Source organism: Podarcis erhardii, assembly GCF_964252035.2.
Source record: "Podarcis erhardii genome assembly, chromosome: 10".
In the NCBI taxonomy this organism is placed as follows: Eukaryota; Metazoa; Chordata; class Lepidosauria; order Squamata; family Lacertidae; genus Podarcis; species Podarcis erhardii.
This window is the reverse complement of record NC_138500.1, coordinates 74,820,452-74,839,451: the sequence shown is the minus strand read 5'-3', so window position 1 is coordinate 74,839,451 and position 19,000 is coordinate 74,820,452. Positions and strand designations below refer to the sequence as shown.

Sequence of the window (19,000 nt, the reverse complement as noted above, 5' to 3'; positions counted from 1 at the left end):
AAACAATAATGAGTGATAGAGTCCATGCTTTTTTTGTTTTGTTTTGAAATTCAAAATAGGAAGCAGATTAAGGATGACATTCTAAATCCACTTAACTGGAAGGAAGCCATACTGAATTCAATAGGAATTACCTCTGACTCAGCATAGTTAGGACTCACCATCTCTATCCATGGGCTCATACATGAAGAGCAGGGTTAGTCTATTTTCAGAAGTCCCTGCACACTGCCAGCAGGTGTTTCATGCCAACCACCATTCTTATGTCCCCTCTCTGTGCCTTGAGGGGGCGCATGGGCGCCTGTAGAATCAGATGTCACATGAAAGATCCTGTGTGCAGTGCATGAGATGGAGGATATCTGCTCTACACCACAGAAAGTGGAATCCCATCTCCAGGGCTGGCCAAGCCATTTGTCTGCCTGAGATGAAGGACAAGATAGTATCTCCTTCCATGTGCAGAGTGGCAACTGAATCTCACTTACAATGGGGTAGCACCATCCAGTGCACCTGAGGGCGAGCTTCGAGGGCACAGTTCTGCCCTCCCAACACTTTGCCACCACTCCCTACACCCCTTAGCAAATGCTGCCTGAGAATCTAGCTATATTGACTTCATATTCTATAGCCTCTTTGATATATGTCACCCCTTCCTTCTGCCCTTTCTGTAATACAGATTTAAGCATGGGTACAGTGGTGTATGTCCAGTTGTGTCAGGCTACCAAGCTTGAGCTCAATTTCAGATTGACGCAGACCCAAGAGATGGCACCGCAGCAACTAAAAACTTCTCAGTGCAGATGTTTGCAAGCAGGTTAATGCAACCCGTCTCCAGGTGTCTACACCCAGTGTATCATTTAAAAGTGAATGGCATAAGACGGGGGGGGGGGGGGCTTTTGGCTGGCTGGCTGGCTGGCTGGGACAAATACAGCCCTTGCAACTTTTCTCTCTCCCCACCCCCCAGGATTCTGCCCAGGCCACATCCCTTACTGGCCCTGCACAGCACCCTTCTGGAGTGCGTTCACCTGGCTCAAGTGCGTCCTGGAACTATGGCAATGGCTGTAGGTGGATATGTGGGAAACTCCCAACCTTTGCAAGGCTGGAATGTAGCCCCCTATGTAAAGCTAAGAGTCACATCCATTGCTCTGCCACTTTTGCCTCTGGACACACTCTTTGTGGGTATGTGGCCAAGGGCGCAAAATGTGGCCCACAGGCAGAAAATGGTATTCCACCTCTGGCACAGGATAATGGCATTTTTTTGTGCCAACCTCAATGAAATTATTAAAAGATGCCCCTCCCCCAACTTGATCTCATTTTGTTTAAGACTGGAGGAAGGAAACTGGCAGTCCCTTTGGAATCCTGTTTCTGACGAAATTACATTTCTTTGCTTCATTGGATAAGGATGGCCCTATGCAAAGCATCAGGGAAGATAAAATACAGTGAAAGGAAGCAGAAATATGCCCAGCCACACTGCCTTCATAGAGCCACAAACCTGATCACCTTCCATTATTTACCATATATCCAAACATTATAAAGAACTATTGAGAGAGAGAGAGAGAGAGAGAGAGAGAGAGAGAACACAGAGACTTGATTCTAGACACTTCATTGTCTGTAAAGAAAGCAGACAGAGGTTGTTAAGAAGGCTGAAATCGATAGCTAACAAGAAGGATTTATGATCTCGATTCAGAAACGTATGAGTCATTCCTTTTTTTGTGGTTGCTTGAAACATCTACTGCTTCCCCATCGCCCCCTCCCAATGGAATAAGAAATTAAGAAGAAAAATATGCTATTCACTCTCCTTATCTTGATGCAAAATGAATGCAAATACTCTGTGCCACTATCTGAAACCTGGCTTCCTGTTATTAAGGAAGACATCCTAGCATTTAGCAGCACAAGAATTCCCCCTCCCCTCAAAAACTCAAGCAGAATGCCTAATGATTCTGTAGTTTGCTTCCTGCTTGTAATTAAGTAGGTCACAGCTGTGAAGCAAAGAGAACAAGAAAATACACTCAAATCACACAAAGCCCAAAGCGATCAAATCATTTGCAGCTGAAGGAAATGGCAGCTTTAAGAGAAAGAATGAGGATGGTGGAGACAGAGAGAGAAGAGAACCCAATTGCAGAAGTCTGGAGTCTTAAGGCAAATGAAAGAAAATGTGAGATGATTATGAACTAGAAATCTTGATTTGGCCCAGATGCAGAAAAAATATAGGATAATTATTCAGAAATAGCTGATGCTTTGGGGAAAATAAGATGGCCTTGACAAACACCAATCCCTTACGGTATTCTCAATCTGCTCCTATTAGTATTGGATCCCAAGCGACCACTTAAACTGCCAGCTAGCTTTCAGAAGGGCTGCACAAGTGGTGTTCACATTTCAATTTTTCCTGTAACATTTCAACTAGAATGCCTTTTTTTAAAAAAGGGTTTCACTCAGGAGCTATGGTTCCATTCACAGTTATAAATAAACCAGGATCCCTGGCTTGTTGTGTTTTGCCCACCAGGGCTGATCTGAGATTGATGATGATGATGATAACATTTGTACCCTGCCCATCTGACTGGGTTGCTCCAGCTACTCTGATAGGCTTTCAACACGTATAAAAACACATTAAAACATCAAACATTAAAAACTTCTCGATACACAGCTGCCTTCAGATGTCTTCTAAAAGTTGTATAGTTATTTATCGCCTTGACATTTGATGGGAAGGCATTTCACAGGGAGGACGGAGGCACCAGGCAGCTGATTTTGGGTGGCATGAAAGGGCAGAAAATTGCTACTTTTGAATTTATTATTGTTTTGTATTTTTCTTTCCCTCAGAGAAGTACTTCGGAATATTCTGTCTCAGGTATCAAATAACTTGGGCTGGATCTACACTGACCTTTTAAACATCATTAGAACAATATTAGAAATACCATTCCAAAACGTCACAGGGCATATTCTTCAAATAAAGTGCTACTTACATCTGTTCTCTCTTGCCCCCCCCCCCCTGCTTTCTGGTTTCTCTGCAGCGCCCTCTGGTGTCACATTTTTATAATGTTCCCAGCAGGACGTCATGTGGCTATATCATTCCTTAACTCTTTCCTGCCAGGAGAGCAGAGCCATCCTTGGCCAGTCTTAAGCACTATGGCTCTAGCTGGCGAAGGCAGAAGCACCATTTGCTGCTCTACCTGAAGCAGCAAAATGTCTTGGGCAGCCCTGTTTTACCACAAATAAACCTAACTGTTCTTGTGGCACAAGCAAGGTAAGCAATTCTTAGTTTCCCACTACAGTGGTACCTCGGGTTAAGTACTTAATTCGTTCTGGAGGTCCGTTCTTAACCTGAAACTGTTCTTAACCTGAGTTACCACTTTAGCTAATGGGGCCTCCTGCTGCTGCCGCGCGATTTCTGTTCTCATCCTGAAGCAAAGTTCTTAACCTGAGGTACTATTTCTGGGTTAGCGGAGTCTGTAACCTGAAGCGTATGTAACCTGAGGTACCACTGTATATCCAAGCCAGAGACTGTGGTTTGTTGTTTCCTAATAAGTTACAGAATAAGGGAATTGTAGAGTTGGACGGGATCTCAAGAGTCATCTAGTCCAACCCCCGTAAACCATGATGAGGCCAGAAATCCCGTGAATGCACAGCCAATAGGTTTATACAGAGACGAGTCACAAGCAACATTCTGTGGGCCAGTGCTCACTTGATTGTTGAATACATTCCTGAGGATGATGGCTATCCTGAGAGAAGTTAGGCTGTGGGAAACTGGAAGACTCTCTTCTAGTTTGTAATGTTGTGTATCTAGCAGGACATTAATTTAGGTTAAAAGCAATGAAATTCTCATACCATGATTCCAGCTCTGTACAGTAGTCTCAGCATAAGATACATCAGTACAGATGCATAAACCACTGAGATATAGCCCCGTCTTTGCCAATGAGCTGCTAACAAGATAACATTCCAAGCATGATAAAGTCTATGTATCTCTCATATTGGATCATGTGCTGCTGAGTTTTTACAATTGATTTCCCAGTGCTCCAAAGAGCTATCCAGAATCAACTAACATCTGTCTTTGGAACTTTGCACACAAGTTTAGGCAATGCAGCCCAAGAATTGTAGCAGGATATGGACACCAAAATCTGAGACTCATAAAGTGTGCTAATGACGCTAATGGAACATCAGTACATGAAGGCAAGGGAGGGGCTGAGATGAGGCCACACATGTTTTCGCAAAGCACAACAACTTACTAACTGGGCTATTAAAAACCTTGAGGGTTGGGAAAAGGGGTTATAAAAATGGAATACAAACATGAAATAAATTTTCCATAGTTTCCACACACAAGGATAAAAAGTTCTAAACACCCAAGTCCCGCTACTTGTTCTGTGACCCTAGCAAAGTCTAGCTAATTAAATCTGTCAAGCTGAAGTTAAATGAACTATGAGGAGGAAGAGACATTCCTCATGTATAACAGAATTGGTGGATTGACCACTTCTGAGAAACTCCTCCTTTGAACCTCAGGCCCATGCATGTTATGGTGGGGGGAAGTGAAATTCTATACAGGGCTTCTGTTTTCAGCTGGTAATTCTCAAATGCAGGAATGGGAAACGTGTCGCCCTCCAGATGTTGTTAGACTCCAACTACCATCAGCCCCAGCCAGTATGACCAATGGTCCAGAAAGATGGAGTTTGTAGTCCAGCACCAGCTGGAAGACCACATGTCCCCCACCCCTGCCCTAAGCTGTCCTTTTATTTGAAAACTGCTTCCTTAATAAATCCTATCCATGATATCACTTCCACAGCATGCAGGTCCATTTTTTCAGTTCCCTCTGTTTTCATGCCATGGACACCCACTGCTCCAGAACATCCATTGTTTGTGAATTTTGATACGGCAGAGTGGAAGCGGTGATGAGCTTTGGGCCCATTTACTGTCTATAAGAAGTACACAAATGTGTGCATCATTCCAGGCAGAAATCTTGTCAGGCAAATAAGGTGCTCCAACTTCAAGCTCTCTTGGGATTCAGTACACTGCATAAGCAGCTGTGTTATTAAGAACAAGGCTTTAATTTAATGGCAATTTATTATAAACAGGGAAAAACTTTTAAGGAACCTGCGATGCCCCCCCCCCATTTTTATGAACGCTGGCTTAGAAAATTATCATGGGGGGATTGAATCTGTCCTCAATCCAACCAGTTCATTTCAGGATAAGAAGTTGCAGACAACAGAACTTCCTGTTTGGACTTGAAAGCCAGCAAATAGGCAAATGGACAAGGTATGTCCCTAATGAACAGCCAGTGAAAAACATGGCAACAACTATCAGTTCTTCCATAGTAGTTGTGGAAAAAAGCTCCCTATAAGCAAGTAAGAATCCAAATGATTGCATCATATAACCCTTGGGGTGAAGAAGTTTATAGCTGTGTTCACCACCATGTCTAAACATGATCTCTGTGTCTACACTGCTGTGTTTTGATATGTTTCAAAGCCACAGTTGCCCCCATCTTCCCATGGTATACATAGGGCAGTCTGTAGAAGCTTTCTCTATATTTTCAAAAGGTGCTTTAGAATCTTAGAAGATAAGACGAGGCATGCTTGCGGACCTAACTAAAGAGTTAAATAACTGAACACCCACTCATCCTCTGTGGATTCAATATCTTGAAGCGGTTTGAGTGATAATTTATTTTTGCAATGTCTCATGCTCCAGGTGTTTGTTTAAAAAAATATAAAAAGATAAAATACATATTAGCTGTCCAACAAATTGAAGAACAGCCTATAAACTTGGAAAATAAATAAATCCGTAACAGTGTTTACATCAGTGGAGTAGCGTGGGGGGGCGGGGGGGCCGGCCGCACCGGGCACAACATCTGGGGGGGGCGCTCGCACTCGCAGCTCTCTGCCCCTACCTGGCTCCATGGGTTAGGGGGCGCAAATTACTTGCCTTGCCCCCGGTGCTGACAACCCACGCTACGCCACTGGTTTACATTCACAAAGTGTGAATCATTTTTTATTCCATCTTTTTTATTCCATTTTTTATTCCAAGAAGCTACAGTTAGAATTGTATATGGAACAACTGATTGGTTCAAAATTGGGAAAGGAGTACGACAAGGCTGTATATTGTCTCCCTGCTTGTTTTACTTATATGCAGAATTCATCATGAGAAAGGCTGGACTGGATGAATCCCAAGCCGGAATTAAGATTGCCGGAAGAAATATCAACAACCTCAGATATGCAGATGACACAACTTTGATGACAGAAAGTGAGGAGGAATTAAAGAACCTTTTATTGAGGGTGAAAGAGGAGAGCGCAAAATATGGTTTGAAGCTCAAAAACAAAAAAACGAAGATCATGGCCACTGGGCCCATCACCTCCTGGCAAATAGAAGGAGAAGAAATGGAGGCGGTGAGAGATTTTACTTCCTTGGGCTCCATGATCACTGCAGATGGTGACAGCAGCCGCGAAATTAAAAGACACCTGCTTCTTGGGAGAAAAGCAATGACAAACCTAGACAGCATCTTAAAAAGCAGAGACGTCACCTTGCCGATAAAGGTCCGTATAGTTAAAGCTATGGTTTTCCCAGTAGCGATGTATGGAAGTGAGAGCTGGACCATAAAGAAGGCTGATTGCCGAAGAATGGGTGCTTTCGAATTATGGTGCTGGAGGAGACTCTTGAGAGTCCCATGGACTGCAAGAAGATCAAACCTCTCCATTCTGAAGGAAATCAGCCCTGAGTGCTCAATGGAAGGACAGAACCTGAAGCTTAGGCTACAATACTTTGGCGACCTCATGAGAAGAGAAGACTCCCTGGAAAAGACCCTGATGTTGGGAAAGATGGAGGGCACAAGGAGAAGGGAACGACAGAGGACGAGATGGTTGGACAGTGTTCTCAAAGCTACCAGCATGAGCTTGACCAAACTGCGGGAGGCAGTGGAAGACAGGAGTGCCTGGCGTGCTCTGGTCCAGGGGGTCACAAAGAGTCGGACACGACTAAACGCCTAAACAAAATGGAAAGAAAAGCAATGAACTGAAAGCAAAGCAAACATTTTTACCCCACCTAACCAGTGGGGTAAAATCCATGGAATTTTTGTCGAAATACTGTACAATGAAAATGACACTGTTCCCCACTGAAGTGTCAGTGCAACCACATTATTTGTTGCTTCTTAGGTCTCATTATTGTTTCACAAGGAATTCATCTAACATATTATGAAGAGACATTACTCACCGTTAATACTAAAACACAAGTTTATATTTATAGAATGGGTGTCACAAGCTAAGAAGACTTTAAATTTAAATTAGGACTTGCTTTATTTCAAACTTTGTACCACTCTAATTATACCTTCTAAACATTGCTATCATACTGAGCATGCAAACAGCAGTGGAAATTAATCATTTGTTCTGCACCCTAAAACTTTGCATTTGAAGTCAAAATAATGTTCACAACAATGTTAATAGCTATAAGGCTTAGAAACAAAGTTCTCTTTGACATTGAAAAAAAGAGAGCTTACAAACAACATCACACACACACACACACACACACACACACCAGTTATAGGGTTGCAATATTTCAAGAAGTAAAAATCTGAACACAAAATGTTGTTGAGCTGCTCACGACGGAGCCTGAACCAGAACCGCCCCCCCCACATTGTTATTTTTTTAAAAAAACAAATCCAGGTCATTTGCTTTAAAATCTAAAATTCCCCCTCGATGAGCATGTAGGACCCGCTAAAGAGGACACGTCCAGGAATTCCCAGACGTATGGCAACCCTACAGTAGTATTATACCAGCTGATGGGAAGTCCAGGTGAGGAGATGGGCTTGTTATGCACAGATTCTGCTTGCAGACTTCCATTGAGCATCTGGTCAGCCACTGTGAAAACAGGAAGGTGGACTGGCTTGATGTAGCAGGGATTCTTCTCATGTGCAGACTTTTTAATTCTCTGCTTACAGCATTGTGCATATAGGATCAAGGGTTGGGGGGCTGAAAGGACCACTCTTAATTTTCCAGTGAAAATTATACCACCACACTTACACCCCCAGATTTACTGGTAGTCTGTTTTGAGTTGTCGTGTTGTTTAAAACCATCAAAAATATTCAGCAGTTTCTAGGTATAGGAGCGCCCAGCACTGGTGAAGGAAAAATCCAAAATGTAGTATGTTTATGGAAAGGTCAAATTAAGCCTTCTAAAATGCTGGTGCAGAGGTCAGAAAAAATAATAATGTCAGATTAAGAAAGTACAACTGAAGGGCAAGTCAGCAGTCGTTATGTCAAAGCACTTCCTCAGTGACAGTTTTATTATTTAGACTGCCTTTCACATTTTCATAAAAAGGTTCATTTGACTATATGTACAACATAGTGTCATGCATGCAAATTTTGCACTTCTTAATTTCTTACAAGAAAAGAAGCCAGAATACTCATGATGGTATCCTTTTCCAACTCTTCTACAAAGTGATCAGTTCATATACAGTACTTTGTTCAGCTGTTGCTGAAATGTATTACAAAGAGGCATTGCTGTTAATGAAGTTTAAAGTCTGGCACTAGCAATGTTGCTTATGAGAGCCAAAGCTCATAAAAACGGCAGCTTGAAATCCATTCACTAAAGGTTTTATATTCCTAAAGCCAGAGTTTAAACTGATTTCATCATGATAGAGAAAAGGGGTGGGGAGCCTTTTTGCTCCCAGTGGGTGAGGATTCTTGGGGGGGGGGGGCATGGCCACACAGTGCTGGATTCACTCGTGGAGGCCAGCAAGAGTCTCACCTGAGCCCAGCTGGCCCCTCTCCCCCCCCCCCTGCGCCTCACAGCCCCAAACTATCTCAGAGGACCAGGTGGGGGAACCCCCAGGACAGTACATGGGGGGAGGGGAGAACATGCTATGTGGAATTCTTCCCACACTTTCAGCACACAGGGAGACTTGTTCAACATGCTTGCCCTCCCTCTGCCCCTCCCCCCCAGTGCATGGAGCATGTCTCTGGGGTTGCTGGGCGGGGTGTTGAGTCTCCAGTCACCAGCAATTCCACAGCAAAACCAGACTTGTTACATCATTTAGTACACACCCCCCAGTGTTCCCAGTGCAGCCAAACTATTTCCCCTGAGTTGTGGGTGGGGTTCTCCAGAGCTTGGCAGACCAGGAGGGCATCAGCTAAGAGCCACATTTGGCTTACAGGCCACAGATTGCCTGCCTCTAATACAGAAGGAGCCAAGCTAAAACAAAAATGTAGGAGGTCTAACACACAATCTGTGCTGCTGGATCAGCCTGAGCAAGATTTCTGGTGGGATGCATTCCCTGCAAATGCTAAACCTTTATTAGCTGCTCGTTCATTTCTAGCTATGTTAAATGTTGACAGAAATCCATTGCAATGCAACTGAGCTGTGGTTTAGAGGGGCTAACTGGTCTGCTCCAGTGCAGTTTCCATTTGCTTTGATGGAACTTGTACAGCCTATGTTCCTAGCAGACTGTTCCCAGATATAGCTTTAAGAGCAGTCTAGTCAACTGTATGCAATAATCTGGCAAATTTCAGTAACAAGACAAGAGGAATGCAAGAAATGAATTGCTCAATAGTAGAAGGTCATGTTGAGAAGCCTGGGGAATGTGGGAAAATCTCCCATGGACTTCAGTTTGTGAATCAGACAGGCTCTGGCTGCTGGAAGCAATACTCCAGTCACTAATGGAAGGGCTCCTCCAGAATAGTCATTTAGTAATTACAACCTTTGACTCTCTTCTGGCTCTGTATCCTTTCTCATTAGATATTTATTTTTGGAATGAACTCCTCACCCCACAGTGAGTGTAAACTATTCTGCAAAACATATATTGATTTTGCTTTGCTTTTTTTTTTTTTTACTCTGTGCCTGTAATGGTAATAATAGGCATCTACCAAGTTCTGTATCTCCTGCCCTTTGGAGATTCTGCGGGGCTTGAAGGAGAATGGGCAGAAGTAGAGAAGGGGGTGTCAAAGGAGTCATAGTGTAGGGTGCTGTTTTTAATTAGGGTCTTTCTATATACATAGAATCATAGAATCATAGAGTTGGAAGAGACCACAAGGGCCATCGAGTCCAACCCCCTGCCAAGCAGGAAACACCATCAGAGCACTCCTGACATATGGTTGTCAAGCCTCTGCTTAAAGACCTCCAAAGAAGGAGACTCCACCACACTCCTTGGCAGCAAATTCCACTGTCAAACAGCTCTTACTGTCAGGAAGTTCTTCCTAATGTTTAGGTGGAATCTTTTTTCTTGTAGTTTGGAACCATTGCTCCGTGTCTGCTTCTCTGGAGCAGCAGAAAACAACCTTTCTCCCTCCTCTGTGTGACATCCTTTTATATATTTGAACATGGCTATCATATCACCCCTTAACCTCCTCTTCTCCAGGCTAAACATGCCCAGCTCCCTTAGCCGTTCCTCATAAGGCATCGTTTCCAGGCCTTTGACCATTTTGGTTGCCCTCCTCTGGACATGTTCCAGTTTGTCAGTGTCCTTCTTGAACTGTGGTGCCCAGAACTGGACACAGTACTCCAGGTGAGGTCTGACCAGAGCAGAATACAGTGGCACTATTACTTCCCTTGATCTAGATGCTATACTCCTATTGATGCAGCCCAGAATTGCATTGGCTTTTTTAGCTGCCGCGTCACACTGTTGGCTCATGTCAAGTTTGTGGTCAACCAAGACTCCTAGATCCTTTTCACATGTACTGCTCTCAAGCCAGGTGTCACCCATCTTGTATTTGTGCCTCTCATTTTTTTTTGCTCAAGTGCAATACTTTACATTTCTCCCTATTAAAATTCATCTTGTTTGTTTTGGCCCAGTTCTCTAATCTGTCAAGGTTGTTTTGAAGTGTGATCCTGTCCTCTGGGGTGTTAGCCACCCCTCCCAGTTTGGTGTCATCTGCAAATTTGATCAGGATGCCCTTGAGTCCATCATCCAAGTCGTTGATAAAGATGTTGAATAAGACCGGGCCCAAGACAGAACCCTGTGGCACCCCACTAGTCACTCTTCTCCAGGATGAAGAGGAACCATTGATGAGCACCCTTTGGGTTCGGTCAGTCAGCCAGTTACAATTTTGGTTTTTTGTGCAATTGGCACATCTTCCTGAAATGCAGTACCTCTGTAGCTTCCAAAGTGCAAAGAATTGCAAAGTACTTAAGCAATTCTTAAATAGACCATAAGCAGAGCGTTCTGGATCCTATTTCAGGGGTTGCAAAGCATACCCTCCAACATTCCACAGATAAAAATTTCTCACTCCCCTGCAACTGACCCTCCTCGACCCGCCCCAAGCATTTCCTATCAAAATGAGGGCAAGTGCCACCACAACTACACCAATGGGACACAGCACACATGCCCTCCACCGGCCTGAGCCAACCCTTTAATCCCGATTTTGTTGTATTTTATTCTTTGGTAGATTTACAAAAGAAAAAGGCACACACCAATAAATACTGTTTGTGTTGGTTCAGGCCTACTTAATCACTCCTTCTGCAACACAGGAGGTCCACAGCAGGTATGCTGCTGCTGCTGCTGCAGGAACAGACCCTCCAAGTGTCCCTATTTTCCAGGGGCATCCCTGATTTAGAGAAGCTGTCCAGGTTTTGGATTTGATCCTGGAATGTCCCGCTTGTCCTTAGGACGTCCCTATTTTCATTGGATAAATGTTGGAGGGCATGCAGGAATGGCTTCTTAATGACAGCAAGCTTGAATACTTCACTATTAACTACAGTGGTACCTCGGGTTACAGATGTTTCAGGTTACAGACACAACTAACCCAGAAATAGTACCTCGGGTTAAGAACTTTGCTTCAGGATGAGAACAGAAATCATGCTCCGGCGGCGCGGCAGCAGCAGGAGGCCCCATTAGCCAAAGTGGTGCTTCAGGTTAAGAACAGTTTCAGGTTAAGAACGGACCTCCAGAACGAATTGTACTTAACCCGAGGTACCACTGTACTTAATCACCTACAGAGGATGTGAGGCCACCACTGCCATTTAGTGACCAAGCTAAGGAGAAAACCCGGCTTATTCTGTGCATGTATCAACCACAGAATCCTAGAATTATAGAGCTGGAAGGGATACAGGGTCATCTAGTCTATCCCCTGCAATTCAGTTATCTTAACTAAATAATACAAGATGGATGGCCATCCAATCTTTACTTAAAAACCTCCAAGGATGGAGAGTCCACCACCTCCTGAGGGAAACAGGAGGGAAACACTGGCAAACAGCTCTTACAGTCAAAGTTTTTCTGAATGTTGAGTTGGAATCTCTCTTCTTGTAACTTGAAGCCATTGGTTTGTGTCATACCCTCCAGAGCAGGAGAAAACAAGCTTGCTCCATCCTCCATGTGAAAAGCCGTGAGATATTTGAAGATGGCTATCATATCTCCTCTCAGTCTCTTCTTTTCCAGGCTAAACATGCCCAATTCCTTCAACTGTTCTATCTATGCACTTATCTTGCCTTGCTGCATTTTGTAAACACAAACGTTCCTCTTGCTTGTTATTGACAAGTTCTAGAAATGGGACAAGGCAGGAAGCACTTGCTAGAGGCCTAGTGTGCATCTGATGTGCCCCCCGCCCTTTAAGTGAACATCCCACCTAGGGGCACTAGGTAGGTTCTGACAGACAGCTGACTCTGTAGTACCACGGTCTCCAGATCAACAACTTGGAGGTAGGGATGCCAAGCCAACGTTTAATTCAGCCCTGTCTTGAATCCGGCGACAGTTTGTGTTGAGCATGGCATGCCTCCATTTATCCCTCAAGACACCCATTCATGGGTGTAACAGAAGCATTACATCATTGTCTGATATTGGTGTTTCTTTTCCAGTCCATGCAGTTGAAAACCCCACCCATATATGTAAATTTCATAATGGTTTCTCTTTGGCTGATAGGCAGTGTAGTTAATCCCCTACACTGTAGTTTACCACTCCCATGGAACTAATGGTCAGTTTTGCTGTGAATGTGCATGCAGTTTAAATTCCAGGTATTCTTCTATGCAAGGTTTTCTGCATGGCAACACTCACACATGGGCTTTCAGGGGAGGCTCAACAAGGCCGGCCACCACCTTGGGGAGGCCCAATAGGGCCCTCCACTGCCATATTGCCAGCAGGGCCTGGCACATCAATATGGGGGAGGGCCTCAACCCCATCTGCACATACTTGGGGGGGGGCTGCATTGTCCCCGGCCAATGGCGCCAATGGTCTGGCCATAGAGAGTTTTGCTAGCTAGCTAGGGAGGGGTGACTATTTAAATTACTTTACCTTTGCAATACTCCTATCACACTGTTCTCTCCAACACAGATTGTGGGAAGGGGAGCACTGGCAGGGGTTTAGTGTTTGTGGGTTGAGGGAGGAAGAATTCTTATTTTAAAGAGTGGTGGGGAACTGCATCTCAGCCACATGGCTCATGGAGGTTCCATGGGCAGAAACATGGCAGACTGGTGGGGAACTTGCACTTCAGATACAGCACAACTGCATATGGAGGTTCCACAAAGAATTTTGCTTCATTGAATCTGGTAAATTTCCTTATTCAACAGAAATATCACCATCCATATTTTTTTTTGCTGTTTTGGAGCTCTATGGCTATCATTTTGTAAAAGCAAAGCAGTAGTACCATGAACCTATTCAGAAGCATGAAGGTTTTTATTTATTTATATTTTATATTATATTTATATATTCTTTCCACACATGAATGGAACAGTGGCAGTATTATCACATGGCCGACCGCTCCCAATCCTAATGTGGGGGGAAAATAATTATTATTCTGGCAGCCATTCAGGCTCCCCCAGCTTGGACATTCCTACGGCTGCAGTCTTCGCATACTCCGTTCCTCCAGGATACAGAAAAGATGGTACCAGAGGAGCCCCTTTGCTTGCTGCGCGACTACTGTGCAGGCTAGCGCTGGGGCACATGATGGGTGGCTACTGGGCAAGTGGAAGGAGCGGGAGGGCAGCTGGGCAGGTGCAAACTGGGGTGGGGTGGGCATGAGATATGGTGGCAAAAGTCATGCAAACCTCAGTGGAAAAGAGTAGTCAAACAGCCCCAAAACACAAGCAGCCAGCAGCACAAACAGAAAATCTCTTTGATATATGAGGCTATTCCAATGGGAGATGTTGTGTAGCCCTCCCTAAGGCTAGAGCACTCCCACCCCAGAAGAATACAAAAGGCAGACAGGACTACACAGAAAAGACCCACACTCTGGGAAGCCGCATCAAACATACAAAATGCAAAAGTGCTACAGTATGTGAAAAACATTAAAATTGAGATTCCAAAACAAATGTGGACATTACGTAACTATTACATATTTTAAGTGATTGGCCCCCACACTCCCACAACAAAAAGAGTTCCCCAAAAGCCATATGTGAGTGGAAAAAGTTAATCTGGTCGTACATTGCAAAAGAAAGAAAGGGGAGTAAAGGCCACACTTCCTGCTTGCGCGAATTTCCCCCCCATCCCTACTTGGCAGTGGTTCCAAGATTATGCCTTTCATTTAGCTTGATGGCCCCAGCTTATTTTGCCAATCTTTCCCAAATACATGCTATTTTTCAGAGCAAATGTCTACTTCTACACAATCAAATGTTTCTTCTATGAATATACAGATACATGCACATTCACACACAGAGAGAAATAGGGATGGATGACTGCAGTGTTGGTTTCTCTCAGTTTCTAATTTTTCCCATCTTAATTCAGTTCTACACATTTCCATTGGAAATGGCGATTTTTTTTAAGCCTCCTGAAAATTTGTCAGCACTAAAGTGCAAATTTCTTCTAATATAGAGATTTTAGCATGCAATTTTCACTGATAATCTTTTTTTCATTGAATTTTTGCTAATATAATGCATGCTGTGTTATTTTCACCAATATATGCAATTTTTGCCACATTGTTCAATTGGAGAACTGCATCACAAAATTTGGAGAAGTGTGAATTTTGAAGAATATGTGTGCTTCCTGTATAGGTTCAAGAAATGTGGATCAGGTAGTTTTTCATTAAATCTGTTGAATTTCTCCCACATCCCTAAATGGCAGGAGCCGTTTCTCCTCAGATGACTTCTGAAACCTCTCCCCTGATCTTTCCTTCTCCTCTTCCTCCCGATAGTGGGAGGAAGTAATCAGCTAATTAATGCTGTCCAGATGGAGGGTCAGTCAGGGACAGTTAAGGCGCTGGTGTTTGTTGTCTCTTTTTAAATGCCATGCAAACATTTGTGAAACTAATGCAAGTTGATCCTCCGCCCGCCATCTTCTGTGTGCGATTTATCTCCTTAAGGTTTACTTAGGTAAGCATCTGGCTCAATGGGAAAGGCATTAATGAACACGCCAGAAAAAGGTTCATTCATATAACTGAGAACAGAACATTGCTCGGGCTTTATTCACCTCACTTTGCAATTTCACTAACTTTAACACAAAGAACCATGGCAGTTCAAAGGCCATCCTGACCATAACTTCACAAGCCTGGTTTTATTTGGATTTTCTGGCTTCCCAATCTCTAGAGTTTTATTTTAAGATGATATGATGTCATGGACTGGCTGGACACAGAGGCATGGGGGGAGGAAGCAGTTGGGAAAGCCCCAGGGGAAGAAGGCTCAGAGTCCAGGGATTGGTGGTGGGACAACAATGAGTGGTCAGAGGGAGAAGACGGGGAGGAGGGGGGAGCTGAAGAGGTAACGGGGCTCAGTGAGCAGAGGAGGGAAACCAAGAGGCAGAAGTGGGGCAAGCTGGTGAAGAAGTCAAGGTATCTCCCCCTCCCCTAGAAACAGGCCTGTTGGCATAGACGCAGACTATGTAGGAAAGACCTGGAGGAGGAAGAGATTTAGGTAGCTGTGGGAAGGTGGGGATCTTCAGCCTCCACAACTGCCCCAGAGGGGCAAGACCTACCAAGAAGAGTTGCTGTGCTCATTAGGCCAGGCTTACCTGAGCAGGCCTAGTTTCCGCCAATAAAGAGTGAACTTACATACCCCATGTGATTTATTGCTGGTTGGCTCCCTGACACATATGCCATTGGAAGGTGATTACCACCTTTTCTGGAAACTTTGCTAAATGCACAGAAGCCTTGCTAGAAACACTAAAATAAAAATTCTTCTCTCTCTCTCTCTCTCTCTCTCTCTCTCTCTCTCTCTCTCCCTAAAATAAGAATTCAAAACCTTCCTTTCGCCTACTAATGTGCTATTTTTTAAAAGAAGGGAATCAAAGAAGCATGTTGTTAGGAAAAGGTCCTTTTGATCAGACCCCTTTTAGCCAGATGACTGAGGTTCAAGGTTTTGTCTCCTTGGGAACTCTGCTTAATCAGCTTCATGACATTGACGGTTTCCCTCACAGTCACGAGTGTGCAGTGGTGCTCAGCTGCTCTAACTGAGCAAAAGCCATGAAACAACGGCAGGATGTGACAAGCCTGGCAGTTGCTGCACAGCTGCCATGCGTGCAGAGGGCAGCCCCACTGCCCGAGGCTCCTGGATCTTGGATAGGTTAGCACTGTGTTCCAGTCCCAACTCATATGTCTTCTAGGTTTTTGGACAGTTCACAGCATAATTAACCCAAAGCTCTGAATTTACTCACTCAGTTTTTATTAGGGCATTGCCTCTCTTCTGCCCAGCTGTTTCATGGCTGCACACATGTAGAGCTCTCCTTCTTTCATTGTGCTATTTCATTGTGATGCTTGGGTGATATTGAACAGAAACCAATGTGGAGAGGAGCTTGCTAAAACATTGCAGAGATAGCCAGAGAATGGTGGGTGGGAGGGAGGCAAAAGGAGCTAAGACAGCACAGGCACTAGGGTGGTGTGCCGGAGGAATGGCCCTCAGAGATCAGCATCCACCACTAATGGCATCTCCCATAGGGACCTGTGCTGGCCTTGGAGAACCCCTGCCTAGGTACACTATGAGGACATCTGCCCCCTCTCCACTGCTGCCATTCATATGCAAGCAAGCACCCTCCTCTCAGTTATCATTCAGTGGCAGCAACCAAGTATTATAAAGCCACCACTGCTGAACACAAAGGAGCTGCAACACCTTCAGATTTTGCACAGAATTGAATCATACCAAAGCTGCCTGAACATTGCAGTTTTCCATAAAGCAAATCCTCCTTCCCCAACACTCATATACAGGGGCTCAGGTTGACACTGCCTTCACTTTCTCAAGGAATTGCCTACTTGTCACCATTCCTTCCCCACATAAAAATCACACAGTGAAAATGAGCCCTGCTCACACATTTGATACTAATGGACCTGCTAGCTAGGGATTATGGGAGTTGTAATCCAAAAACAGGTGTCGACCCAGATTTGGGAAACCCTGCTCTAGATTATACGGAGGGGCATGAGAAGCATGAGTACTCCTCTTCCAGTGTAATTCCATATAGATCAAAAGAAACACCTATCAAAAGATCTGCATATTGAAACAGGTCTCCTCTGCAGGTCCCCAACATGGCTCTTGTGTATAACAAAATACCCCACTACAGCAGTGGTAGTTGGGGGGGGGGGGAGTAGCCAAAAAGTAAAGAAGAGAGCTGTGGCACTTTAAAGATTTGGCCATTTATTATGGCCTAAGCCCACAAAAGCTTGTGCCACGTAATCAGTATGTTAGCCTGAATCATAAGTGCAGACTATGTTTGGCCTTAGGTGCCTAGGCAACCACAAAATTTAAATGAAAGAGCTGCCCCCCCCACTCCACTTGGCGGCATGTGCACACCGTGGGGCATGTGTATGTCATGTTGGCACACCCCTGCGATTTCTGCAAGTGACATCGGCACACCACAGGCATGCCAACATCACACAGGCACATGCGCATGCCCCAGTCACCCGCTGTCACAGGGGCAAGGTGGCACACCTGGCCCGAATATATGAGGATCTACAACTACCCAGTAGCTGGCAACCACTTCCTGAGGACAGTGTAAAGCAACAAGGTGAACTATAGGACATTTCCCAAGTAAACTTGAACTTCAAGCTAAATAATGCACATTGCTTCGTATTTCAGAACCTTTCTAAGTCCTACTTCGTACATTGTTTCTAGAATGGAATAATCTTATACATCATCTTGTATCCCAAAGCAGTAGTTGCTGCCTTAGAACCTCCAGGAATACAGATTAGCTGCCCTCCCTACCCGTTCTAGCCTTGGCTACCACTCTTCATCTTCCTATAGACCGGCCCAATATTGATCACTTGGCACTGTAAGGGAAATTCCATTAGCGCCAGTTACCATAATAAATCATGGCCAACCAGCACTAATACTGATTACAATTTTAGCTAATCTTCATTAGTGGTTATTAGCATACAGCCACAACCAGTAAATCATAACCACTGATTTGGCATAAAGACCAGAATAGCCCACATAAGTTTTATGCTATCAAGCCTGCAACTTCCAACTAGTATTGGTTATTATTATGTAGTCAGCTTGCTTGGCTGTCTGCACTGCATCATCATATAGAGGCATAACTTGGCTTTGATACCTTATGATAGCCTATAAGGTTAAAGCACCATGGGTATAAAGGGGGAGCAGGATATATCCACCGGGTGGGTGTGTGTGTGTGAGAGAGATAATATGTACACAAAAAATAGCTGCTTACCCTTTCTGCACTGTGTCTTCTCAGAGATCCATATGGTATTTTGAAGAGAAATTTTCGGCTCCTGGTTGGTGTCACGGCTGCCTGCACCACCATAGTGCAGTGCAAATCTCTCTTTCTCTCTCTCTCTCTCTCTCTCTCTCTCTCTCTCTCTCTCTCTCTGTGTGTGTGTGTGTGTGTACACGTCTCTGTGTGTGAGAGAATGAATGATCAGCCCAAAGAAATTTCCTCTGGGATGACTTAAGGAGTTCCCAGCTTGCAAATAACAAATGGCTCAGTGGGTTGGTTGTTTTCTCCCCGCCAAAAAAGAAACCAAACCCACTAACAAAAAACTTTAGACCATGAGTCAATATGTGGCTTGTTTGAAGTAGAGAGGGGAGGGAGAAGCCCACCCCCTTCACAGCATGCTTCAAGCAGCGTATCTTTAGCTCTGGTTATATTTCTCCCAGCACAAAAAGACTGCTGTGCCACAGAGGTGGAAACATTCTGCTTCTGGGGGGATTGTTCTAAAAATGTCAGCCTCGCTTCTTGTAGCTACAGA

At 44.4% G+C, this 19,000-nt stretch overlaps 1 protein-coding gene across 5 annotated transcripts in view; it reads right to left on the bottom strand.

The window, feature by feature from the left end:
- Positions 1-19,000, bottom strand: part of FRMD4A (FERM domain containing 4A) — a 434,031-nt gene that overhangs the window by 249,142 nt on the left and 165,889 nt on the right. The window contains exon 1 of one of the 5 annotated variants that reach the window (XM_081879082.1): positions 18,463-18,683. The exons of the other annotated variants lie outside the window; for them this stretch is intronic. Coding sequence (XP_081735208.1) covers positions 18,463-18,555 — 93 coding nt within the window. The 5' untranslated portion in view covers positions 18,556-18,683. Of the gene's footprint in view, positions 1-18,462; positions 18,684-19,000 lie in introns of those variants that run through there. 5 annotated transcript variants of the gene reach the window in all.